Source organism: Alosa pseudoharengus, unplaced genomic scaffold (genome assembly GCF_046254945.1).
Source record: "Alosa pseudoharengus isolate Yale_2024_CS ecotype anadromous, Long Island Sound unplaced genomic scaffold, YU_APseudo_1.1 YU_APseudo_1.1_scf_14, whole genome shotgun sequence".
Taxonomy (NCBI): Eukaryota; Metazoa; Chordata; class Actinopteri; order Clupeiformes; family Clupeidae; genus Alosa; species Alosa pseudoharengus.
In genome coordinates this window covers 27,563,522-27,585,783 of record NW_027468609.1, presented here as the reverse complement: position 1 = coordinate 27,585,783, position 22,262 = coordinate 27,563,522, and the positions used below count along the sequence as shown (strand labels likewise).

The following is a 22,262-nucleotide window of genomic DNA, read 5'->3' as shown; positions in this document are numbered from 1 at the left end:
TAAATGTAAACAACCAGGCAGACTTTATGAACATTTCACATTATACATACAGTAATGTTTTAATTGAAATGGTACTTTAAATTGCAAACAACAACACTTTATTATTTCAAATCTGTATCACAGGTATAAATAAATAAATACATCAATGGCATAGAACATTTACAGCATATGGATACAGTAAACAGATTCCATTTCCAGTGTACTTATCTCACCTTGTGTTCCATGTTTTCTATATACAGTACAAGGCATTGTCTGTACAAAAAATAACTATATGTATTCATTTCTAAAATCTAAAAGGAACTTAGAGAGTACAAAAACTCAAAACAACATCTAAGCAGGCCCTCAATATTACATAAGCATTTGTGCAAATGTGCTTCTGTATAGCTCTATTAACCTAATTACATCAAACTTGCAGTCTCTAACTTTTCTGAGAATTAAGAGTGGTGTCATTAGGGGCTGCCTTGTTTGGCACAGCAGCAGTTGCAGATGTGTATGTGCAACCATTTAAAACAAAGAAAGGGTAGTTTAAAGGTGCATGTTCGTGGAGAAAAGCCACATTATCAGTGCTAGACGTAAACTGAATTGAGGGGTGAGGAGCTGGTGGAGAAGGTCTAGGTGCACGTAAAGATGAAGGGAGCTGCAGTGATGGAAGTGGACCCAGTGTGAATGGGTTTTTAAGTTCTTTGGACACCCCTGAGTTTTGGGGGGTGTCCTTTGCCAGCATGGGACTGATTACTCCTTCATAGGTCGGCTGAAAAGCATGTGGAAGAAACTGGGGTGTCATCATGGTGGGTAATGGTGGAGGCATTAGTTTACCAGCTGGATTGTTTGGTAAAGGACACGATGGTGAGGGTTGCTGAGGTGGATTATTCTTCTGTTGTTTTGCCAATAGTAAAGCCCTTATGTGTGAGTGTGACTGTCGTCCTGGGGGAATAGCTGTAGGTGCTTGCGTTTGGGGAGGAGGAGGAGGAGGAGGAGGAGGAGGATTGTCTTGTGTCCTTCGTCTCCAGAGAGCTGCGTGCTGCTTCAACAGGTTATTACTGTATGCCCCCGGCTGGAACTGGACAGAGTTTAATGGGTTAACCTGAGGTTGGATGTAGTTTTGTGAAGGCTCGTTATTTTGTCCAGTAGCAGGATGACTGTGTCTGTAAAAACATGTATCAAATAGAGTTATATAACTGTGATAATGTTACACTAACAAAGAATACAGGATATTGTCAAGACAGCATAATAATAAAATCTGACTAGTACCGATAGGAACATTTTGTCGACACCATTAAAAATAGGATACATCTTTGTTCAAATATGTGGGTATGACTCTTAGTATGTGAAAATCAAGATGTACCGTATAGCTGCACTTATAATAACCGCAGCACGGTGATGCCATGTACTAGCCAAACAAAATAAAGCACACTTCTAAACTTCTCTCCATTCCCTGCAACTCATGTGGTGATTATCCAAGCAGCTATTGGAATGTGTAAGTTGCAGCGCCCCTTATGGATGCAATTTCAAATAATTTAGTGCACACCTAAAGAATGTAGTTATGCAGCATGTCAAATTCAGTTCAGTTCAGTTCAGATATTGGCACAAATTTGTTTTGGCTGCTGAATTTTGATAGGCAGCTATTTTGTTGAGTGATTTCACAATCCGTCCATGCATACTTACTCACACACATAAACACATGGGTAGATTGACAAGTTTGACACACACACACACACACACACACACATATATATATACATATACACACACACACAGACACACATGCTACATGCACATAGGTGAACACACACACAGATACATACGCACACACAAACACACACACAAACATGTACAGTATACACAGAGAAACATATACTGACATGCATCAGGGTGTCACTAAAGTATCCTTTCTCTCTTGTTGCAGACTTGTCTTATAGAAGTAGTGCATAGTTTGTATAGACACAAAAATGCATACACTCACACAGACACACACACACACACACATGCACACAGGCACACATACTCCAACTTGATGTTCAAGCACTTCAGGCAGTTCAGTTGTTGTCTTGAACTGTTAGACGCTGATTGAGTAATGAAGGGGAGAACGTGCTAAACTTGATGCTTACAAAGAGTTACTGGAGTCATGGATGGAGAGAACTTGCAGTATGACTTGCAGTTAACAAGGAATTGCACAGGGCATGGAGAGAACTTTGGAAATGTGCTTTATTTCCTTCGTTTAGCAGGTGGTAACACCATGCGGTGTCATATACACTATGTACTGATATGCGGTACATCTAGTTTTTTGTTTTGTTTTGCTCCCTTACCTCCTTTTGACTGCAAGGGGTGTCTTCTCCATAGTACCAATGCTTTTCCGCTTCTAAGGTGAGGTGAGGTAAGGAACACAAATTTCAAATCAAACCTTTTTGAAAATCCAAATCCAGACATGTTTTCCAGAGTCACATTTATGCTAGAAAGTTGCATAATATTTTAGATGCTGAAATCAATCAATTATTCAATCAATACATACATACATTGCATATAGAAACAGGTCCAACACATATTCTTGCAGTCATTCTTGCTGCCTATGGTAAAGGCCTTACCTTTAAATAAAGTTTCTTCTCGGCCGCAGACCTAGGCATGTGGCTTCCATTCATGTCCATTTGTGGCCCAGCAGACACCGTTCCACCATGGCTCTGTGGCATTTGTGTTGGTCTGTTCATCATAGGCAACCAGGGATTTGGAGCTCCATAAATAAGATTTGGACCCTGAAATTTTACGATGTTATCTTGGGATAAGGTATGTACCATATCCCTTGCCACCAAAATCTTTGATGCATCATATAGAAGGTGTTCCAATCCAAACCAAGAAATCTGGCTATTGATCACTTTGCAGGTCTTCACACAGTTAATTTTCTCCTGGAGAAATCGACAAATAATGGAGAGATGTTCTGCCTTCCCAACATCAAAGTCTCCCGGCATCTTTTCAGCAGGAGTCTCCACAAAGGATATCACACGGTTCTGAAGCTTCTCTAGATGTTCTGAATCATCACCAAAGTTGATCATAGAACTAATTGGGACTGAAAGAAAAAAGCTATCGCAGAAAGCAAAGTTGTGCAAAGCAGCCTCAATTTCAAGCTTCTCCCTTTTGCTTTTTAGATACAAGTAATATGAGGTCTGTGGGGCCATTTTCAGCTGCTGATTTAGAGTGGTTACTGCTAGGCAGTAATTCTGTAATTTGCTGTAGCCTTCAATTGCAAGTCTTTGCTGGAATGCGGTGTAGACACAAGACTGTTGTTGATATCCGACTCTGCCTTTGAACAATTCGCCATAAAGAGAAGGATCATACCAAAGCAGAGTCCTAAATGTTTGCTTTGCAGTCAGATAACTCATTTTGTTCTCTATGAATTCTTTTGCCTCCACCATCATTTGCAATTCCAAAAACGAATTTAATGCTTCATACTTGAGGTCAAAGGGGGCTGGTGGTTGATGTAAGTATTTATCTAAAATGATGTCACGAGTAACAATTCCACACCGGGCTGCAACACCCTGGTCCCGCTCAAAGTTCGAAATGAAATACTGGAGCATCATTTTTGTCTTGGTTAGCAATGAGCGAAGGACATCTAAGCCCCCGCAATCAGCCTCTTTTAGAAGGTTTGAAATGTCCGCTGTGTTAAAATGTCTCTGAAAAGGTGTAGTGTTCAATGTTTTATCGTACAGCTTTTGACCTTGTGTAGCTTCCAGCTTTTCAAACTTGACTTGATGGTCTTCACTGTTTTGTCTACTGTGAGTTTTGGTGTTGTGTACTGGCCGGTTGTTGGAAATGGAACTCTGTCCATTGATCTTGTCAGTGCTTTGCACAAGGTGATCACCATCAGGGGGTCTTTGCTGCATTTGTTGAGGTTCAGATGGTAACTTGGGTCTGCTCAGCTCAATCAAAGGATATGGGATGGCTTTCTCCAAGACAGTACCCAACGTGGTTGTGCTGTCAGGACTTAAACTAGGAACAGGTTCGGGACCATGGGTTATCAGTGACAATGTGCTTTTATCTAAAACAGGCACACATTGTATGGTTGTAATTGGATCACTGACAACAGCTGGCAGAATGTTCTGCTGACAAGTTGAGGTCACTGAATGGCTGGTTAAGCTGTCCCCAAGGGGTCCAGGATTAGGGAGATCAATTATTTGTTCCTTGACGCTAATTCTACATTCCGGATTCACCACTTCAGTGGTTTGTGTCTCATGTGGCAGTGGTGTTTGTGCTGTGTCAGCCTTATTTGGAGAACACAAAAACTGTTGAAAGGGTTCTGGTGGAATTTCATCCAGTGGTTCCTGTAATTTCACCGTAGTCTCAAATCTTGTCAAATAGTTTCGCAGTTTACTTATGAGTTTGACCTCCTGAGCGTCTGTGTCAAATAGACATTTTTGCTCAAGAAGAGAAGGAGTGTAACTGTTGTCCACATTGCTGTCCACTACTGATTCTTTTGCATTTAATGGAGTCTGTAGATTAGGAGTCGATTCTTGCGGAAGAGATGCGCTGTGGTTACAGTTGTTTTCTAAGACTACATCGTTTGGAATCCCTGTCTCTGAATTAATGTTATGACTCAAACAGTCACCAGCTGAAATTGCGTTTTCAGCTGGTGTCTCATTGTAAAGGCATTTGACCTCCTCCAAACTCCCACTATCCTTTGTGACATCTTGAACATTCTGCAGAACTTCACCTTTGTCTTGGTTTGTTGCACCTTCCATTACAACGTCCTTGTGTGAGTCTTTGCTCATGGCAAAGGGGTCAGGACTTAAATTGTGAGACTTGCTTTTAAATTGCGTGCTGCGATTATCACTGCTATTTTGGCCTTCAGTGTTTTGACTTTGGTCTGCCGGTTGTTTTAAAGCTGTTGAAGGCACACATTCAGTGTGTGAGTTAGATATTTCAACAGCATCATTATCGCTACTAGATACTTTACTCCTATAACGTTGCTCCAGTCCGTCCACACCTTGCTCCAATTCAGCTTCATTCCTGGTTTCAGTTGTATGGGAGGGTTCTTTGCTGAAAACAGTATCTTTTCTTTTTTGGATAGCTGTTCTGTTTAATTTTGTTTTTCTGTCAACTCTTGGTAATGTCTTGAAATATTGTCTCTTTATATCAAACGCCTTTTTAAGGGTGGTATTTGAAGTGGACCTCTTTGATCTCCTGTGATAGATGGTAGATTTGAAATCTGACATTTTTCTTAATTTTTTATAGTGACTAGTCCTTAATTGATACTCATTGTATTTTTGTGTTAAAAGTTTGACCAAATTAACGTTGAAGTTACTAATATGTTCTTCAGTTTTGCTTGATATCGACCCGGTGAGCCATTGTTTGTTTTCATCACCCTGCGTGTAATCTTTCAGAAGGCTGGACAACAGTTGATCTCCCTTGGAACATGACAGGAGGGAAAATCTCTGAGACAGAGTGAGTGGTTTTCTGATGTTATTAAGGTCTCTGACTGTACTTTTGATTGTAATTCCAAGCATGGGATGCTCTTCCCAATCACTCTTTTTTACATGCGGTAAATCACAATTGTTGTTAATAGAAGTAGTGGTTTGGTCAAGACATTGAGGTTTCAGATATGGCTTATCATTAGTTGGGGTTGAATTTGGCAGCAGCTGATTAAGTTGTAGTCTCTCATACAACAACTTGTAAATTGTGTCACCACTGACCTCTAAATTGTCTGTTTTTAGATTGTGACAATTCTCAACATTTTCACTGTTTTTGAAATTCACAAATGTTTCCCTTTCACTCCATTCTTCATTGGAGTCAGTTATCCTCAGGTCTATGTCTGTTCCTTGGTTTGGTGACACTGCGGGTGCTGTAAGGATTTCCAAATTATTTGTAGTACATACCTCCTCACACATGCCAACATCCAGAAATTCTCCTTCATTCTCAAAAACAATGTTTTCCCTTTGTTCCACCTCTCCTCTCTCGGGATCCCTAACGGACACCTCTTTCACTTCCTCTTCCCCTGAGCCTTCCATCCTCTCTGCTTCAGTGACTGATTGAGAAATCACCGGACCCTCTACAGATGATTCAGGATAATCCTGTGGTATTGTTCTGGCCTTCTCCCTCTGTGTCTGTGCCTGCACTGAAATCTTTAGATCTCCACAATGTTTTGCACTCACCCGCGATAACAACAGCAAGCTTTTTAGCTCTTGAGAACTTGATCCCGAGCCATCGACTGTCTGTTCTTTATTGACAGTGTGCCCATTTGGAAGGGCATTATGTTCTTTCTCAATCAAATGTACTGCTGTGGGTGCAAATTTGACATGTTTGATTTGTTCTGATGCAACCTCTAGTGTGGCAATGTCCTTTCTGCTCTGTAAGATGTCAAACTGACCCTGCATATGAGTTGAATTAGATTCCAATTGTTCTTGTACTCTCAGTTGAGCACACATTTGTTTTATCATCTTGTCGTCAATGTGCTTACTTGTAATATGAGTTTCAGTTGGGTAAACATTTCTCTCATTTCTCCTCTCCTTCGGCACTGATTGGTCTCTTTTTCTTCTGTCTCCAGAAAATAGTAATCCTCTTTTGTACTTTTCAAAGTAATGCTCATAATAATGGATTCTTTCCAGTAGCAGGTTTTTCTGATCCAAAAGCAAATCTGTCCGTGACCAAATATGCCGTATCCTCTCTGACTCTGTCATTTTAAAATACAGAGCGTATTTCTGAAATTTCATTTTAAATAGCTTTAAAGAAGGCAATTTTTCTGGTTTATGTGTCGACGAAATCTCTGCCACCGCAGTGTCAATAGTGCAAGTTTGGTCTGTGTTTTTGGGAAATGCTTCAAAGTGAGCTGGGGTACTTCTACATTCATTACCCTGAAGCTGTGACCTTGGCAGATCTTTTTGTGCATTCAGCACATTGCCCTCAGGCATCGGACCCAACGTTTGTGGCGCCACTGAAGTAGTCCTGTTTGGGTCGCCCAACTCTCGTCCTGACAATCGTGGATCTCTCACTGTCTTAGAGGAGTAAACAATGGTGGAGATCTTTGCGTCTCCCTCTTTAAAAGGTTCGTTCTGAACTCTGGGAGCGGACATTTGGCTCTGTTGATTTAAAAAGGCTGAATGATGGACCTCAGTATTTCCATACTGAATGCTGTTTTCCAAAACAGGTGGGAAGCCAACCCATGGTCCATTCTGGAAACAATTCATAGCCTGAAGCTGAGGGAAAAATGGAAAGTACGAAGCTATGTTTTGATAGTCCGTTTTCTTCTCCACTACAGCTTCATGATGCATTGGTTCAGTCACATGAGGTCCTTGAGTGCCAAAATGTTTGAATGTTACCATGGCACTTTGTCCCTTTCCCCTTCTCTCCGCCACAATGAACGCCTTCAAACTTTCTCCTGGACCTAGAAGAATGCAATGACACACAGTATGAGCAGGTGTGTATGACACAAAGCACCTGATCTAGATTGTATGCATTCGTCTGAATGACAAATTGAATCATATATCAAGGAGATCACATAATCACATAGCAAGGAACATAGCAGGATAAGCAGCACATAAACAGTTATTTTGCCATTACCATGCTTTGGTGGTAATGGAACCTTTGGTGGCAGTTCAGTGGGTGATGCTGCCATGCTTGCTGACGTAGGCAAATTTACAGAAACAATGGGAACCACTGCGTAAGGCAAACATTGGCGCGGCCTTGTGTTCAGATCATGGTTCTCATTGAAGTCAAACAAAAATACCTAAAGGATTGGGGAAAAAAACATAAATCTAATGAGAATAAGTCTGGCATAGTTTAAAAAACATTACAGTATTCTTTATTTAGTTTAAAATGAAAACAAATTAAACTTATTTTAGTTTAATTTGTTTTCATTTTAAACTAAAAAAAGAAAATAATGTCAAGACTTACAGAAGAACCAATGATTTGCTGTGGCAGACTGTCTCGAGGGGACACTGAGTCTCTTGACATATGGCAGTCAAAGGCAATGGTGGGATCCTGTGTGCCACTTTCCACCGAGCTTGGAGCTACTTTTTTCACTCTTCCAAACAGCACCTTTCCAGCAACACAGTAAGGATTTGTTGTATTTACAGCGTACAAAGAACAGTACAATGTGTGAACATACAGACATATTTTTCCCACCACAGACCTTGAAAATGATCATGTTTTTGCCTGCAGCCAGCTGGATATCTGGATTTTTCAAGGCAACATCCACATGCCTGAACAAATACACTCCATGTGATGGCTTTCCCAGAGAGTGTTGGTTTGTTTTCTCAACCTTCAGGCCTTGCTGGTAAATGTCTGTTGTTTCTTGATCAGATGCAACCAGAAAGCAGAATCTCTCCTCAGTCTCTCGAAGATGTCTACCTTTTGAACGCATCTCTGATCTGAAAAAGTTATAAATAAGAATTCAAAATGATCAATTTTAACTGATACAAACACAATATACTATTTATCTGTCTAATTTACCCTGTGATTATGTTATACACATACATACCATAAAAACTCAATTAAAAGCCTATAGTTCTCAATTAGAAACCTGGTCTGTTTTTTATGGACGTTTTTTTAGTTGTATAAAACCTCTTAAAGCCCACCACATCTCCCAGTTGAGCTAGTTCTATGCTGTTTAGATCAGAGTTTCTAGAATAGACATTGCTTAAAACACACATTTTCCACTGAGGAAAAGGAGTGTTAGCCAGAGTTCTTAAATGTCAAACGTCTGTTATTCTACTGTAGGCCTATACATAGAGCTTGGTTACCTAGATTGGTAAGATTCTCCACAATCCTCAATCATTCAGTTCGTTTCACAGAAACCATGTAGAGTACAGTCTTAAGAAAGTGGTGTCTGAATATATGTCCATTCCTCGATTATTTATACTGTAATCAATTTGATAGTATTTCCCAACTTTGTTTTGTGTGAAATTAATTAAAGGACTCGCCCATATAGATGCCTGTCCCAAGAGGCAGGTTGAAATAGGCAATTGAAGTAATTAAAAGTGAGGTTTTTACAGTATTTGTTGAGGATAATGGTAAACCTGACGGCACTTTTATATTACAGCGGCATTAAAGCAGTGTTGGTCTAAAACAAACAATCTAAAAGACATGCAAAAACAGGAACAGCTGTTGTCAATGAGAGAGAGAGAGAGAAAAAACTTTTTGGTCATGTTAAATGAAAGCTTTTCTCACCTATTTATTGGGTGATTTGTCCCAGATCACGTAAATAGTGTAAACATGCCCATTTGGCATCAAAATGAACTTCAGGCGATAAAAGTTCTAGTTCCTTATATGACTGTACCTAAATAAATGGTAAATTACTGCATACTGATGCCTTAATTTCTTGATTTCCACTTCTATTTTCACCCAGTTTCAAGTATTGTATTTGTTTGTGTTAGCTAATCATAACCTTACCTTTTTTCTGCAAATTCTCTCAGTAGTTCGTCATTGTGCACAAGCTTGGCATCTCCCCACTTGCAAGTCCCCTTTACCAGGTCTAACATTAAGTCACGTAGGGTTGTTTCAATGAGAGCATAATCCCTGCTCTCTTTTGCACAAGGCTCAAGCACAGCTGTCAAATGGAAAAACACGGTTTATGTCAAATGGTAAAAATTATGATTTAAAACAGTATATTCTGCCCTGCAACCACATGGTAAAAATTATGATTTAAAACAGTATATTCTGCCCTATGGTAAAAATTATGATTTAAAACAGTATATTCTGCCCTGCAACCACAATGAGTAAAGTTAAAAGTTCAGACCTATTCCAGAGGCTCTTTTCTTCCTGGGAATGATGAAATTTTTAAGCTTTGGGGTCCCAGTGAGGTGTGGTGAGCTCAGGAACGGGATCACCCCTCTGTTCCCGTCACATCGCATCTCCATGTTGGACTATCCCAGAATATCACCCTGTTTTAAAAAAGGACATTGTTTCAAAAGTTTATTGAAGGACAAAACACTCAGCCATAAAACAGTAAATATATACAACGTACATCAATTGTTTTGCCCCACCCGTTGAGTTTGGAATGAGGAGTTCTTCCGTAGAGATCTCCAGTTAACATGAGTCTCTGTCTATTCCCCTTTAAATGTGCCTCTAAACGTACTTGTGAGTTTCACATGTTGTTCCTCATTATTGCATTGGGTGGAAATGTCATCATTTCTCAGTTCCTCTTAGTGAGCTCAGTGGTCAAGTTTTGTGCTATCTTCTGTTTTTCTGTGTTGTCTTGACATAAACGTTCTGCATATTGTTAGCATTTCCCACTAACGGACAAAAGGAGCATTTTCATTTTCATTATCAAAGGAACGGTCCCATGTGCCATTCCTGCTGTTTCTAACAGAAAAGGTTCATTATCTACACTGTCTGTGTCCATGTTACCTTAACTCAAACACCATACAAAAAAATCTTAATCCTACTTACACATCACACATTCATGATTCTCAACAACTTATCTCAAACAAATTTAGACAAGTATTTTATTTGTAAAATCTCACCAGGTTCCATTTCAGCGCAGTGTTCAGAGTAAATGATTTCCACAAAAATAGCTGTCTGTTTTGTGCTGTTCCCACTGGCCCTACCTTCGACCTTTGCTTACTTATGCATGATAAGGGATTGGACTACTTTAACCATGTCACAAGTGATCATAAAAGGAGGAAGGGTTTGGTCAAAGTCCTTTGGGCAATACATTTAACAGAAGTGACATGGACTATCATCCAAACTGTTGAAACTACATGTGTTTTTCATCTATACCTTTACAGTATAACATATGAGAACACCTTATTTGAAGTTAAAAATATAGTCCTGAGCACTACAAAACAGTTTATAAGTACAGATTTGTGTTTACTATGTTGTGATGTAAACTGAAATGTTTTTAACAGAGCAGAGGGTGTTCATTGATCACCTTGGCAACCATGTTCATACTGTCATTCTGGAGGAAAAAATACTGAACCTATGAGCAGTGTTAATCACAACCGGAGGTGTGGTACGTGACCCAAGCAGCACATGAGTCTGACTTTTGGTAAAAGAAACTGTTAGGGGTTCTCTGTGGTTTAGTCTTGCGTATATAGGCTACTTTGCTCTTTTAGAAATTAGTTGAATATAATAACCTGTGTAGGTTTGCTTTAGGCCTTATAGTATGTATTGTAATATGCTGTAATGTATGAACTATATTTATTTCAATTTATCAATTCGTTTTTTTACAAAATTCAACCAAAGTCATCATTTAATAACCATTTCATCAGGACTTTCCATTTCTATGTCTCTGCCTGTGTGCCCTGCATACTATGCACAAAAAGTTGCTAATTCTTTGCATGTGTTTGTGAAATTTTGCTTTTGAAGAAGAGTTATTGATCTGTGCAATAGGCCCGATGCATTGTCAGACACTGGCATCACAACAACTATTTTGAAAACGGACACCGCATGGAGAGTTTACACTTTTGCCTGGCTTTGAATGTCTAAGACATGTTAAATTACACAAACATGTTAAGAAGTTTTGTATGCTGTTTATCAATTCTGTGGGTGACGGAAACGCCAATCACTTACCATTTGAAAAAAGACTCAAATCCTGTGGATAGGTAACAGTTTCTTAGCGAAGCGTGGTAAACAGTTTTGTAGGTGCAGTTAGAGGAACATAGAGAGATACCAAAGAGGAAATAACTTGACCTCAAACACATAGCACAGGAAATCACCCAGCTCTGCTCAAAACTCTAACCTATAGCAGAGCTATTTTCCTCCGTCTAAAAACCACAAAAGCTCACATGATCACTCATGTGATACTTTCAGTTGAGGCTACAGAGGAATGGGAAATATTATCAAACGTATCAGTTGTAACTGAGTTTGTTTATTTTAACAGGTGCATTGTACTCTCCAATACTGAATCTGATGAGTCCACAAAGGCCACGGATAGTTCTCACTGGTTAAGCTTCATTATGACACCATCACATTACACTAACAGTATCAAGAGGAACAGTAGCACATCTCTGGTCAAACATTTGCATAGTTGTCATTATATAGACAGTTTTTGTAGATGGCCCATGTGACGTAATCTTATATGAACAAGTGCCCATCATGGGCGGCATCTGTGTTTACCACAGGTTAGTCACATAAACTAATTTCTATATGAAAACCAGCATAACACATGTCAAACAGGTACATGATTCAAATATTTAACACTTTGTTCATCTTGTTAAGGAAAAAAGACAGAGTTTGTGTTAAAAGCATATTAAGCAGTAAGAAAGACCTATCTCAGATGATGAGGTTTAGGGTAAAATATAAAGCATGCATGCATGCATGTGTGCTAGACCTGATGTGAACGCAAGATGTGAAAGGCTAGTGTGCAACATTTATGGAAAACAAGGCACATTTTTTTCAGATTTTTATTCAACAGTAAAATAAAATGAACAATGGTACATACAACCAACATATCTGCATGTTTCCTTTGTTTTAAAAACCTTTACATTTGCAACCTTAACTCAGTTCAAGACAGACTTTGCTCTTCACTGTGGAATACATAAAAACTATTTAAAAAACACAAAACATTTGAATCAGAAGCATGAAAAAAAGTTTTATAATTTCATTAGATTGTCTACTGATCTTTTGGAGTTTACACACAGAGGCTGGGTAACTGTAAACAGGCATTGTTTGACTGATCACTATTTTCCTTTGGCTGGGAGGGGGGCTTGGGGTGTGGTGTGGGTCAGGGTCTCTCGTTCACGACTGCTCTGAAGTTGTCAGCAAATGGCTGGGAATGTCAGTCCGGCCAGGAACACAAACCACCGTTTTGGCCAGAGATACAAGACGATTTTAGAAAGTGCTGTGATAACAAACACACCCCTGGTGCCAGTGCAAACAGCTCTGCAAACAAGTGTACAGTGTAGGTGTAGGTATGTCTTGATCAGCTCCGAGGTCTTGACCCTACTTGCCAGTGTGTCTGCAATTTACAGTTACACTAAGCCACTTTGTGTTCAGGGAGGACATTTTGTATTTTTTATTTTTTATTTGTGGTATAACCACAACATCTAACTTCAAGTTTATTCTCTACTTTTTTCACTCAACATGCATGCAGCTGGGGTCCATATAAGCACCTTTATATTGTATAATATAGCACCATGTTAAAACTTCTTTTTGTTTTGTTTGGACCCAACTGTTGGCATGCAACTTCAAAAATTTCAGATTTTCTTCAGATACATATCCTACATTGCAACCTTTTACAAACAATTACAAGGCAATTAATAATTATTCATATGGTACCATACATGAAGAACATAAACTGATACAGTACACACATTAAAGAAAATGCTACAATACCGAACAATTGCTTTCTTGTTTTGAGTCTTATAATACTCTATGAGACTATAATAGGACACGCTAATGTTATACATTACATTATCCAAAGATACACCAAAACAGCTTTGTATCACCATTTCTTTGAGGGAAAAATCATCAAACATTTATTATTCTAACTCCCCATTCACTTCTGCAGAGATGGCATGATAAATATAAAGCAAAAAAAAGAAAAACCAAGCTTCTTCATATCCGAAACTTTCACAGCACACTATACCTACACAACTATCAATTAGTAACACATGTAAGTAGGCCATACTTTATGACCTAATCCTTAATTGTCACTGAATAGAGGTGACTTTTGTTATTTGTTAATATGTAACAACCATTTATGTTTTGCACAGTAGAACTCTCCTTTGAACTGCTGAGGAGAATGGGTAGATGATTCACTTCAGCACATGAACTATCTGGTCTTGGGACCGTAAAGACAAACCTAATCTAAATCCATACAATCAAATTGTAAAGACTAAGGCTTATGGGTCAAAATGGGTCAAAATTGTAACAGTCCGAATCAAATGTATTCAAGTGCTGGGAGAGGATATGATTGCTTTTTGACCAAATAAGCACCCTTTTTTTTCGATCATGGTGTGGTTCGTAGCAGATCTGAAATCAATCGGGGAATCTGATCATTTTTGGTGGGTTTACAATGGAGTTACAATGGAATAGCAGCTAAACGCACTGACTCCCCCCTCACTTTGTTAATACGTCCATGATATAATAAAGGCAGTTCCACTTTGTTGACATAAAACAGAGTTTTTAAAATCAGTACATACACATACTGAGAACATAAAATCAAATGAAATTGTATTATAAATATATCTTAATACATGTCTTTTTTCTTTTTGTTGTTCTTGAGGAGAGGGCACCGTGAGTGCACACATTTTAAAGTGCTTGCTTGTTTGTTAAGCTGATATTGTCTACCCATATTGACTCGTGCAAAGACAACTTAAGACACATCTTTGATAGCCTTTGTAGGTTCAGGTAAATGCACTGCTTTATTTAAAACCTATATATGTCTCTTCTTTTAAGTTTTGATGCCTGCCACAGCAATCACTGTGAGGCTGTACTATACTTTTACATGTTTTTCTGTTCAATGCCCTGATTTAGCCTACTATCTAAACCTAAACAACAAATCTATCATTCATTTTTTATGACTAAATAAGAATATATATAGAGATTATTTTTCCATAGCTTCACAGAGCTTCAACACTCATGTCATTTGTGTAACCCAGGGGTAGCAATCTGCTCTATGAAGAAGGCATAGCTACTGGAGCAGCCCTTATTACAAAAATAAGTAAGTATGCACAGCCATAGTAAAGATTGCACTGTGTGGTCCAATTTTATAAACGGACCTCCATTTTAGATGTACAGGCGTCATTTTTTTGTTGTTGTTGTTTTTTTTTTATAGGGAACTCTGTTGGTAATTTCCTCTTATCTCGTGCTGCCACTCTCTGTTAAAGAGACTGAACGACACTCAATAGCACCAAGACGTGAGTCAACTTAACATGAGGTGCTGCTATACGTGATTTTACTTGGCAATATGGGTGTTCTGTGTTGAAATTAAACATATGTGGCCTGGCCAACAAAGAAAAGGATTGTCTGTTAACAGGCTTCTGTTGGCACCCTATACAAAGTAAAGCCACCAAAGATGGAAAGAAAGTGCTCTTAAAGTGCTTCCTCTTGGAAGTGCTGTTCAACCTCTGGGAATTATATTTATAGCATATTTCAGGTGCAGACTTTTAAATTAACTGGTGTGGACATGGCCTGTGTGCACACACACATTCTGTAAATGAAGACAGAATAACAAATTTATATGGATTGATTTCAACAATTAGGAGGAATGTGTCATAAAATATCAAATATTGTTGAATGTCGTTGACAGTAGTCAACCTCTTTTGATAATAGAAGCACAAAGTGATCATTTTTCAGACAGACAGTGACATGTTATCAGTGTATGCACCACACCATTTACACAAACCTGTTAGTATAGAAATTAATAAAGAAAAGTAAATAATAATTTTTCTGATATTGGGGGAATATTTGTGCTTTAAAAAGTATTTTCTATAGGCATATTTGTCATTACTTCTCTTTTTTTCTTTTTACAAAACTCCTTTCAAATGAATAAGAATCTGCCAGGTGCTTTCTCAGTGACCTCACAAGTTTATCTTGTGCTTCTCATGCAACTGTTTTCCACATGGTGTTTGAGTTGATGGTTAAAACTGATGTGAATTTCAAATACTACCCCTACCAGAGGCTGCCACGGCCAAATTCAAAGTACGTAAAACAACATGTGGCTCCTTATACTTGTTTTCTGTTAGCAATCCATGTGGACAGACATAGAGCTACAACACAGGAAGGTCACTCTTTACAGAATCACATTTTCAAAAATTGGAAACCAACTTAGACTTAACATTGACAACAGCATGAAAAAGTTATATATATACTTGTAAAGATGATGACAAGAGCTGAGGTCAATGCACATTTCTCTCCAGAGCACTTAATTCATCTGTTTTTTTCATAGCAGATGTAATCAATGCTACGAAAAATGTGGACTAAAATTGCTTCACTCTGTAGACAAGAGGAATCAGGTAGAATGTAATGCCCTTTTACAAAACTACTGAGTGCACTGAAGCCCTTAATAGAATCTATATATAAATCAGGCTGAGTGTTTATGTGTACTACCACCCATAAATATCACCGTCATGATAAAATGTACATTTATGTGTATTCACAGATTAAACAAACCAGAAATTCCTTTATACATGTAAAATATTTCTTTAGTGATCTTTAAAATTATTTTCCCAATTTGAGGGGGAAAAAACGAGGAAGAAAAACTGACTGTGAATAGTGATGGAAATCATAATGTTTGCTGAATCACAATCACAGATCGAAATTAGTTTTGGCGCAAGGCTCATTGTTACAATACAGCTCTGTGTGTTTATATATGTATGATTCAGCTGTCTCTTGTTGTTATCCACCTGTTCCAACTGTCTCTGCCATTCATTCAAACATACACTAAATTTCCCAGAACGTGTTAATAGCCTAGCTACCAACTGAAACTTGGCATTCTGTTCAAATAGATCAAACTCTATAATAGGGGCCTTGCATTCACTGTGTTTTTGTGATATAGGCCTATGATTTATCCAATGAAAATTGTCATCATTGTGTATTAACAGAATTACTGTCATATAGCCAAACCTTGCGAAAAAGCACTCAATAATACTCTTTTAGTTATTGTATAATGCCCCCCAGGATTTGTTTAAGCAGTGTAAAACCTAGCCTAACATCTGAATGATGCCCATTGACTTATTACTTGGAAGGCCTTGTTTTGCTGTGGTGTTGCTGAGGGTAATGGTGGCTGCTTGAAATTAGCCTATAACAGTATAAAAATCAACAGCTTCAGATAAAGTAGGAATTAGGTAATGCAACTACAACTATGTATGCACAGCAAAAAAATCTTCATTGTTCCAGTTTTGCATCATTTTCTTTTTTAAAACCCGCTGTTTGAATGAAGCTGCACATGTATGATCATAATTTTTATATGTGATTCGCAAAAGAATTGTAAAATCTTCTGAGAAAGTTTTTTTTTCCATTGGCTTTTTAGCTAAATTGAGAGCATGGGCAAAAATGCTCAGCTCAAACATTGCACATGATTTCACAAGCTATGGTTAAATTCTATATATAAAAAAACTGTACTGCAAATTTACTTACAATTGCCAAAGTGAACTATAATGCCATGAATTTGACATAGGTTTAGGGGCAAAATTACATTTCTTTCAAGTATCCAAATTGTTTAAAAGGCTTTGCGATGCTTGGTCAGTTAAGATACACCAAGCCACAAGCAGATTGTTAAGGCTAAGGACAGACTGTTCATCAGTAATGTTAACCTGTTATAGAGTGTCTGCTACTAACCCCTGTGAACTAGCTTGGTCTGGGCATTATTTTAATAGCAGCAGAGAAACAAAGGCATAGACTTTCACCATTGATCAACATTTCTCTTGATTGACATCTGCTTACATCATTAATCACTATCTGCTTGCATCATATATTACTCACTATCTCACAATAAATGACTGCTTGAAGCCTATAGACAACTGTGAATTGGTATGGCGTCGATTATTAGTGTGGGCAAATCATTCCCAATTTAATAACTAGCAACCTGTGCGCTCAGGGCATTGCTATTATTGACGGTTATACGACCATGCCTGATAATTGACACGTGTGTTAGCCTATCTCATAATCATCAGGTGGCACATCAATAGCAGTTTAACTGGGGACAGAAATTAGATTTTTGTGGGAATATCTACAACAGCAAATATCTACTGTTTGAGTCCCTATTGGTTCCTTACGTCAGTGAGGTTGCCTTGGGCCTGCACATTTTGACAGACTTTAACTGACCTAGAGATCGACGAAATTAGGACAACTAAGTACAGTTTTGTACAGTACAGATTAAGAGGTAAATTATCTGAAAAGAGATATTGTATAAACTAGAGGTTATTGTCATGTTCCGCTTTTTTCAGGTGCCTCAATCAAATCATCGTGCGCTTTCATCAATCCTCTTGTTCTTCACTATCTGCGCGCGCCTCTGTCCTCTTCTCTTTGTGACACGAGAAAATCCGCCGCATTTCTTCCTCGTACCTAATGAAGTTTTCTCCAAATCTAGCCCAGGCTTTGAGAGGAACAGTGATGGTGTTACGGTATGGCTGTCGTACCTCACTTATCTTTAAAAATACACCGTACCTGTTGGAACCAACGTCGAAATAGAAGCGCTTATTGTCAACTCGAAATGATGCTGCCTCCGGAAGCTCGGGAGATTCGTCGTGGTTCCTGGCAACTCTACTACGTTCATCAGTGTCTTCGTCGCCGTAGTCTTCTATCAGTTGTGAGAGTGCATCTCTGAATTCGATAAGCCCTTGTGCTGGCAACACTATGGTCTGCTCTATTCCCTGGCCATAGTATCCCATGGTACCATGTCCTCTGCTGACAATCTGCCTGATGCGCAGGAACCTGCCCCGTTGATTCTCCTTCAAGTCTAGATAGTATTTGCGGTTGTCTCTCTCAATTAATTCACTTTTCAGAACCCGGTGGGTATGCTCTTCCGATGCTGCTGAACCGGTGGGAGAGACTGGTGGTACGTGATCCTGCTGTCTTCTACGAGGCTCATGCGGACGGCCTTGGCCATTGCTTTGCTCCTCTGGTCGTGGCACCTGGCCACCGCGCAGCCCAATGTGAGCATAATAATCTATGAAGTCTCCAAGGCTATACCTCAGGTCGGGTGCCATTGACATAGAGAGCGTCAGCTTGCTCTTTCGGATGTTATCATGTCTGCCTCTCCCAATCCAAACCTCCGCAATTTTGAGGAATCGCCCCCTCGCACTCTGTTTTACGTCCAAATAGAAACGTTTCTTCTGAATGTCGACTCGCTTGGAGGCAAGCTCTTGAATGTCTATGCCCTGCTGAGTGCCAGGGTGAATGTACTGCTGTGGATACGCGCCTCTAGGAGAGGAATCTGATGTAATCCTTAGTCTACCTCTTTCCATCCCTCTAGTATCAGCCATTATAACTCAAATTATACCACCGCCGAGTAGAAGACACGCCGTATTCCTCTCCATTTCCATTCTATCGGGCTGTCGATAGAGTGTACATTTAATTATTCAGCTTGCCATCTTAAGCTCGCGACAAGTTTGAAAGATACCTCGATTGACCTGAAAATGGCAGCTACCCGGCTAAGAGAGACATCAGCTGATCGAGCCACTCTGTCCGAATAAAGGTCAAGCGCTGCGTTGGAAGTCACACCGATTTTCCACCATACTTAGTTAGCTAGTTATTTCTGCCTTTCCAATTATCTGACAGTTATCCATGCAAGCTCGATGAAAGAAGCCAGAGAAAATTCATCCAATCCAGGGTCTCTTTAGAGGGCGCTGCTTCTATGAAGGCGCAGAATGAACTCAATGACCCATCCCCCTCCCTTCCCGTGTACACTCAGTTTTAAAGTGACGGAGTACAGGTTTGGGCTGAGCGCTGAGTTTTTATTATATGCTGATCTTATTGCTTTAAATTACACTCGCTAAGCATGGGCACCACATTTTGGATTTTCTGTTTCAGTGCAGGACAGGCAGGGGTGCTTTTACCTCAGATGACTTTTTGTGCGGGATTAATGCACACCGACTGAAGTATTTTCTTGCAGGTTTTACGCACTAGGGTAGAGCCTATTCTGCATTTAGAGAGCACCATTCGGGAACTCTCCTGAAAACATTATGCATGCAGTTTTACCATATTTTGCAGTCCAGACATTAAGCTTTTAACTCATAGCCTATTGATTCACTTTATGTTGACTGGCATATTGCAATCAGATTGAATTTGATCTGTGATACTAAACACCAGATATACCTAAATATTCTAATGCAATCCGAAAGTGAATTTGAATTTGATTTCCACATATTCCAGCCTATATGAAATGCTTCTGGGAACCAATATTGCCATTCTGAGTAGCAGTCGCCCTGTCCTGAGTTGATCATTTTAGCAGACAGCAAGACACTAACCAAGTCAGTGCTTTGGCTGATTTAAATCACTGTAGGCTACTACCAGGAGTCTACAATAATGAGCTTGATAGCCCCTCCTCTATATGTAACTGATGTATTTTACATGAACGTTTGCTTATGTATCCTCCTGTGTGAGTTTTAGCATTATCAACTGCTTTACTTGTGTTGAATAGTCATGGCAATATACTGGACCTAAGGCAACAGTGCACAGCAATATCCTTGTGGTCAGAATAAAACAGAATTGTGCAATCCACAATTCTATTTCATTCTGTGTGCATTATTTCTAAACTTATACCAAGAAGCCATCTATTTTAAAAAAATATTAATTTATTTACATTTAGTTATAGACTACTTATGATTCCTTTGAAATAGCCTACACGTGACGATGTATCTTTGCATTTGCATAATTCAGAATCGTAATCAGCCCTCATCTCCTCACCAGTGAGGTGTTGGATGATAACATCCCTGAGCCAGACTGGCACAAAATGACAGCCTACCAGTGGTGCAGTGATGTCAGGAAGCACTCAATGAACTGGATACGCGTGGCCAGCTCATTGGCCCAAGCAGTGAGGGAATTTATTTTAAATGGGGGTCAGTTTTCTGTGTCATGTCACATTGCGGGCGTACATTTGTCAGCGATGTCCTTTTAATCCTGGAAAGCATTTGGGACAACTACTGGATATTTCTTAGCTACTCCAAATAACGACTCGGGGGGCGAGAAGGAAAGGAAGAAATGCATCACCGTGCATATAAACCGAAAGATAAAATATAACCTAACACGATACAATCAATTTCTATATTGTTTATTTACACGATGGTGCAGTGGCCTAAAATAGCTCCGCTTCAGCAGTAATTTAGTATAAAGCACCGTTTTGTCAAAATGTGCAATCTCGCTGCTATGCCCGCTACTCACGTGCTGAATCCAACCATCGAGAACTTGTATGCATCTTCCCCAGAAATCAGTAGTAGCATAAGCCTCTACATTTAAATGCACATAATGCACCCGAACAGACAGTGTAGGCTATAGACACACGAAGGCTAAATATTAGTCAACTCTTTGTGTAATTCCTATTCCAATCCAAAAGATGGCGATCTCGCGCCATTCTGTTACAGTAACAGTGGTAAAAGCGTAAACAAAGTAACACATGGAAGATGGCGGGAGTGTCACATCAGAGCCCATGTTCCCCTAGACTAGTTTAGAAAGTCTCTGGTCATATAAAACACAACTTGAATTTGCATTCGAACGTCCAACTTAATACATTGATGCTTCGATAGTACGGTACATTCAACAGTAACTTTATGTCAACTCCAAATTATTGGCAGTGGCTACTAGAAATGCCATCAAGGTAAGTCACGAGGCGGTCTTCCGGGGACTGATTTTCATTGCTTCTCGTAACGTTAGTTAGCTACTTTGACAGTGCCTTGCACACAAGCTGTCCATAGATAACAACAATAACAAAACGACCAATAGATGATTTGTTTAACCTACAAATAATTAGAGAGCGTATAACGATTGTATAATGACACGTGACATGTCGGGACTGGAATTAAGCCAATAGAGGCTAATGTTTTTGGCCAGAATAAAATCTCTTATTTACGGTATTTATTTAAGTTGTAAGGACAATAATCATTAAAGGGGATATAATTTAGTCGACAACTTTGATCCTGGCGTTATAGTCTAATCAACACCAAAGAGTATCCTATAGCCCACGATACTCTTTGTCACTGTCATTTTCATCAAATTAGGACATTGTTTAGATCCAAGAAGTTCTATATTCGGTGAAATTGGAATTTCATGTTTACTTTTGTGCTCAGATTCTAAATATGACTGACAGAACATTACCAGGATGGATGTCAAACATGCAAAACTCGGAAAAAGCAACAGAACAGGTAAGTTCTAGAAGAAGTCAACTTACCAGGGTCGACATTTAGGCTATGCAGTGCAGATTCCTCTCTTTTCGTCGTGTTAGTGCGCCTTTCTTGTACATTTCATCGTCGAATTAAGTGTATTTTTCATGTCCATTCCAAAAGTAGTATTTTCTTCATTCATAAAAAGAACAAACTCATTCTTTGCCTTTAGCTGGAGAAACGAGGTGTGTCCTACCATGGAGTAGGCTACGTTAAAACGTGATTTGCATGATGTTTACGTAGGTGTGCCATGCTCAGGGCAAATTCAAATGAAGCCATAACACAGTTGTTAGACCAACAACTGTTGAGGTAGTCGTTGATAAGAGTACACATCTGTTTCTGCATTTTGGCAACAGTAGCCTAGAGTAGCCCCTCCCCCCCCTTAAAAATAAATAATCATAATAATGTGAAGAATACTTTGCACTTTGAATTCTGACCTGTGTCAGCATGACCATGTTCAAGAACTAGTCATGTGTCAGTGTAAAATAGACATTTATGTGTAAGCTACATGACCAGTTT

The 22,262-nt window shown here is 39.1% G+C and overlaps 3 protein-coding genes across 7 annotated transcripts in view; 1 reads left to right on the top strand and 2 right to left on the bottom strand.

Moving 5' to 3' along the window:
* On the bottom strand, nt 1–21,961 carry tex15 (testis expressed 15, meiosis and synapsis associated). Of its 5 annotated transcripts, none has more exons than XM_076284480.1 (10): nt 21,752–21,961; nt 10,058–10,214; nt 9,719–9,863; nt 9,373–9,529; nt 8,114–8,351; nt 7,876–8,019; nt 7,543–7,708; nt 2,583–7,366; nt 2,307–2,359; nt 1–1,145 (listed from the first exon to the last, which is right to left on the bottom strand). In XM_076284480.1, exons 3-10 carry the CDS (start codon nt 9,837–9,839, stop codon nt 419–421), a joined length of 6,390 nt encoding a protein of 2,129 aa, XP_076140595.1. In that variant the 5' UTR covers nt 9,840–9,863; nt 10,058–10,214; nt 21,752–21,961; the 3' UTR covers nt 1–418. The 5 variants fall into 5 exon arrangements, with proteins under 5 accessions (XP_076140595.1, XP_076140594.1, XP_076140592.1 ...); XM_076284479.1 differs by lacking the exon at nt 21,752–21,961 and adding an exon at nt 11,494–11,622; XM_076284477.1 differs by lacking the exon at nt 10,058–10,214.
* Nucleotides 12,320–20,186, bottom strand: purg (purine-rich element binding protein G). The gene has a single exon (XM_076284483.1). It carries the CDS (start codon nt 18,849–18,851, stop codon nt 17,844–17,846), a length of 1,008 nt encoding a protein of 335 aa, XP_076140598.1. The 5' UTR covers nt 18,852–20,186; the 3' UTR covers nt 12,320–17,843.
* Nucleotides 20,786–22,262, top strand: part of wrn (WRN RecQ like helicase) — a 35,257-nt gene continuing 33,780 nt past the window's right edge. Inside the window, exons 1-2 of the mRNA XM_076284482.1 lie at nt 20,786–21,181; nt 21,651–21,725. Coding sequence (XP_076140597.1) covers nt 21,660–21,725 — 66 coding nt within the window. The 5' untranslated portion in view covers nt 20,786–21,181; nt 21,651–21,659. The remainder of the gene's footprint in view (nt 21,182–21,650; nt 21,726–22,262) is intronic.

Bases quoted from the DNA above. Each gene is read 5' to 3' on its own strand.
- tex15 (XM_076284480.1), bottom strand. From the start codon at position 9,839: ATGGAGATGCGATGTGACGGGAACAGAGGGGTGATCCCGTTCCTGAGC. The intron at 8,352-9,372 runs GTAAGGTTATGA...TAACTTTTTCAG, and splicing joins AGAGAATTTGCAGAAAAAAG to ATCAGAGATGCGTTCAAAAG. The intron at 7,367-7,542 runs GTAATGGCAAAA...GCATTCTTCTAG, and splicing joins TCCATTACCACCAAAGCATG to GTCCAGGAGAAAGTTTGAAG.
- purg (XM_076284483.1), bottom strand. From the start codon at position 18,851: ATGGCTGATACTAGAGGGATGGAAAGAGGTAGACTAAGGATTACATCA.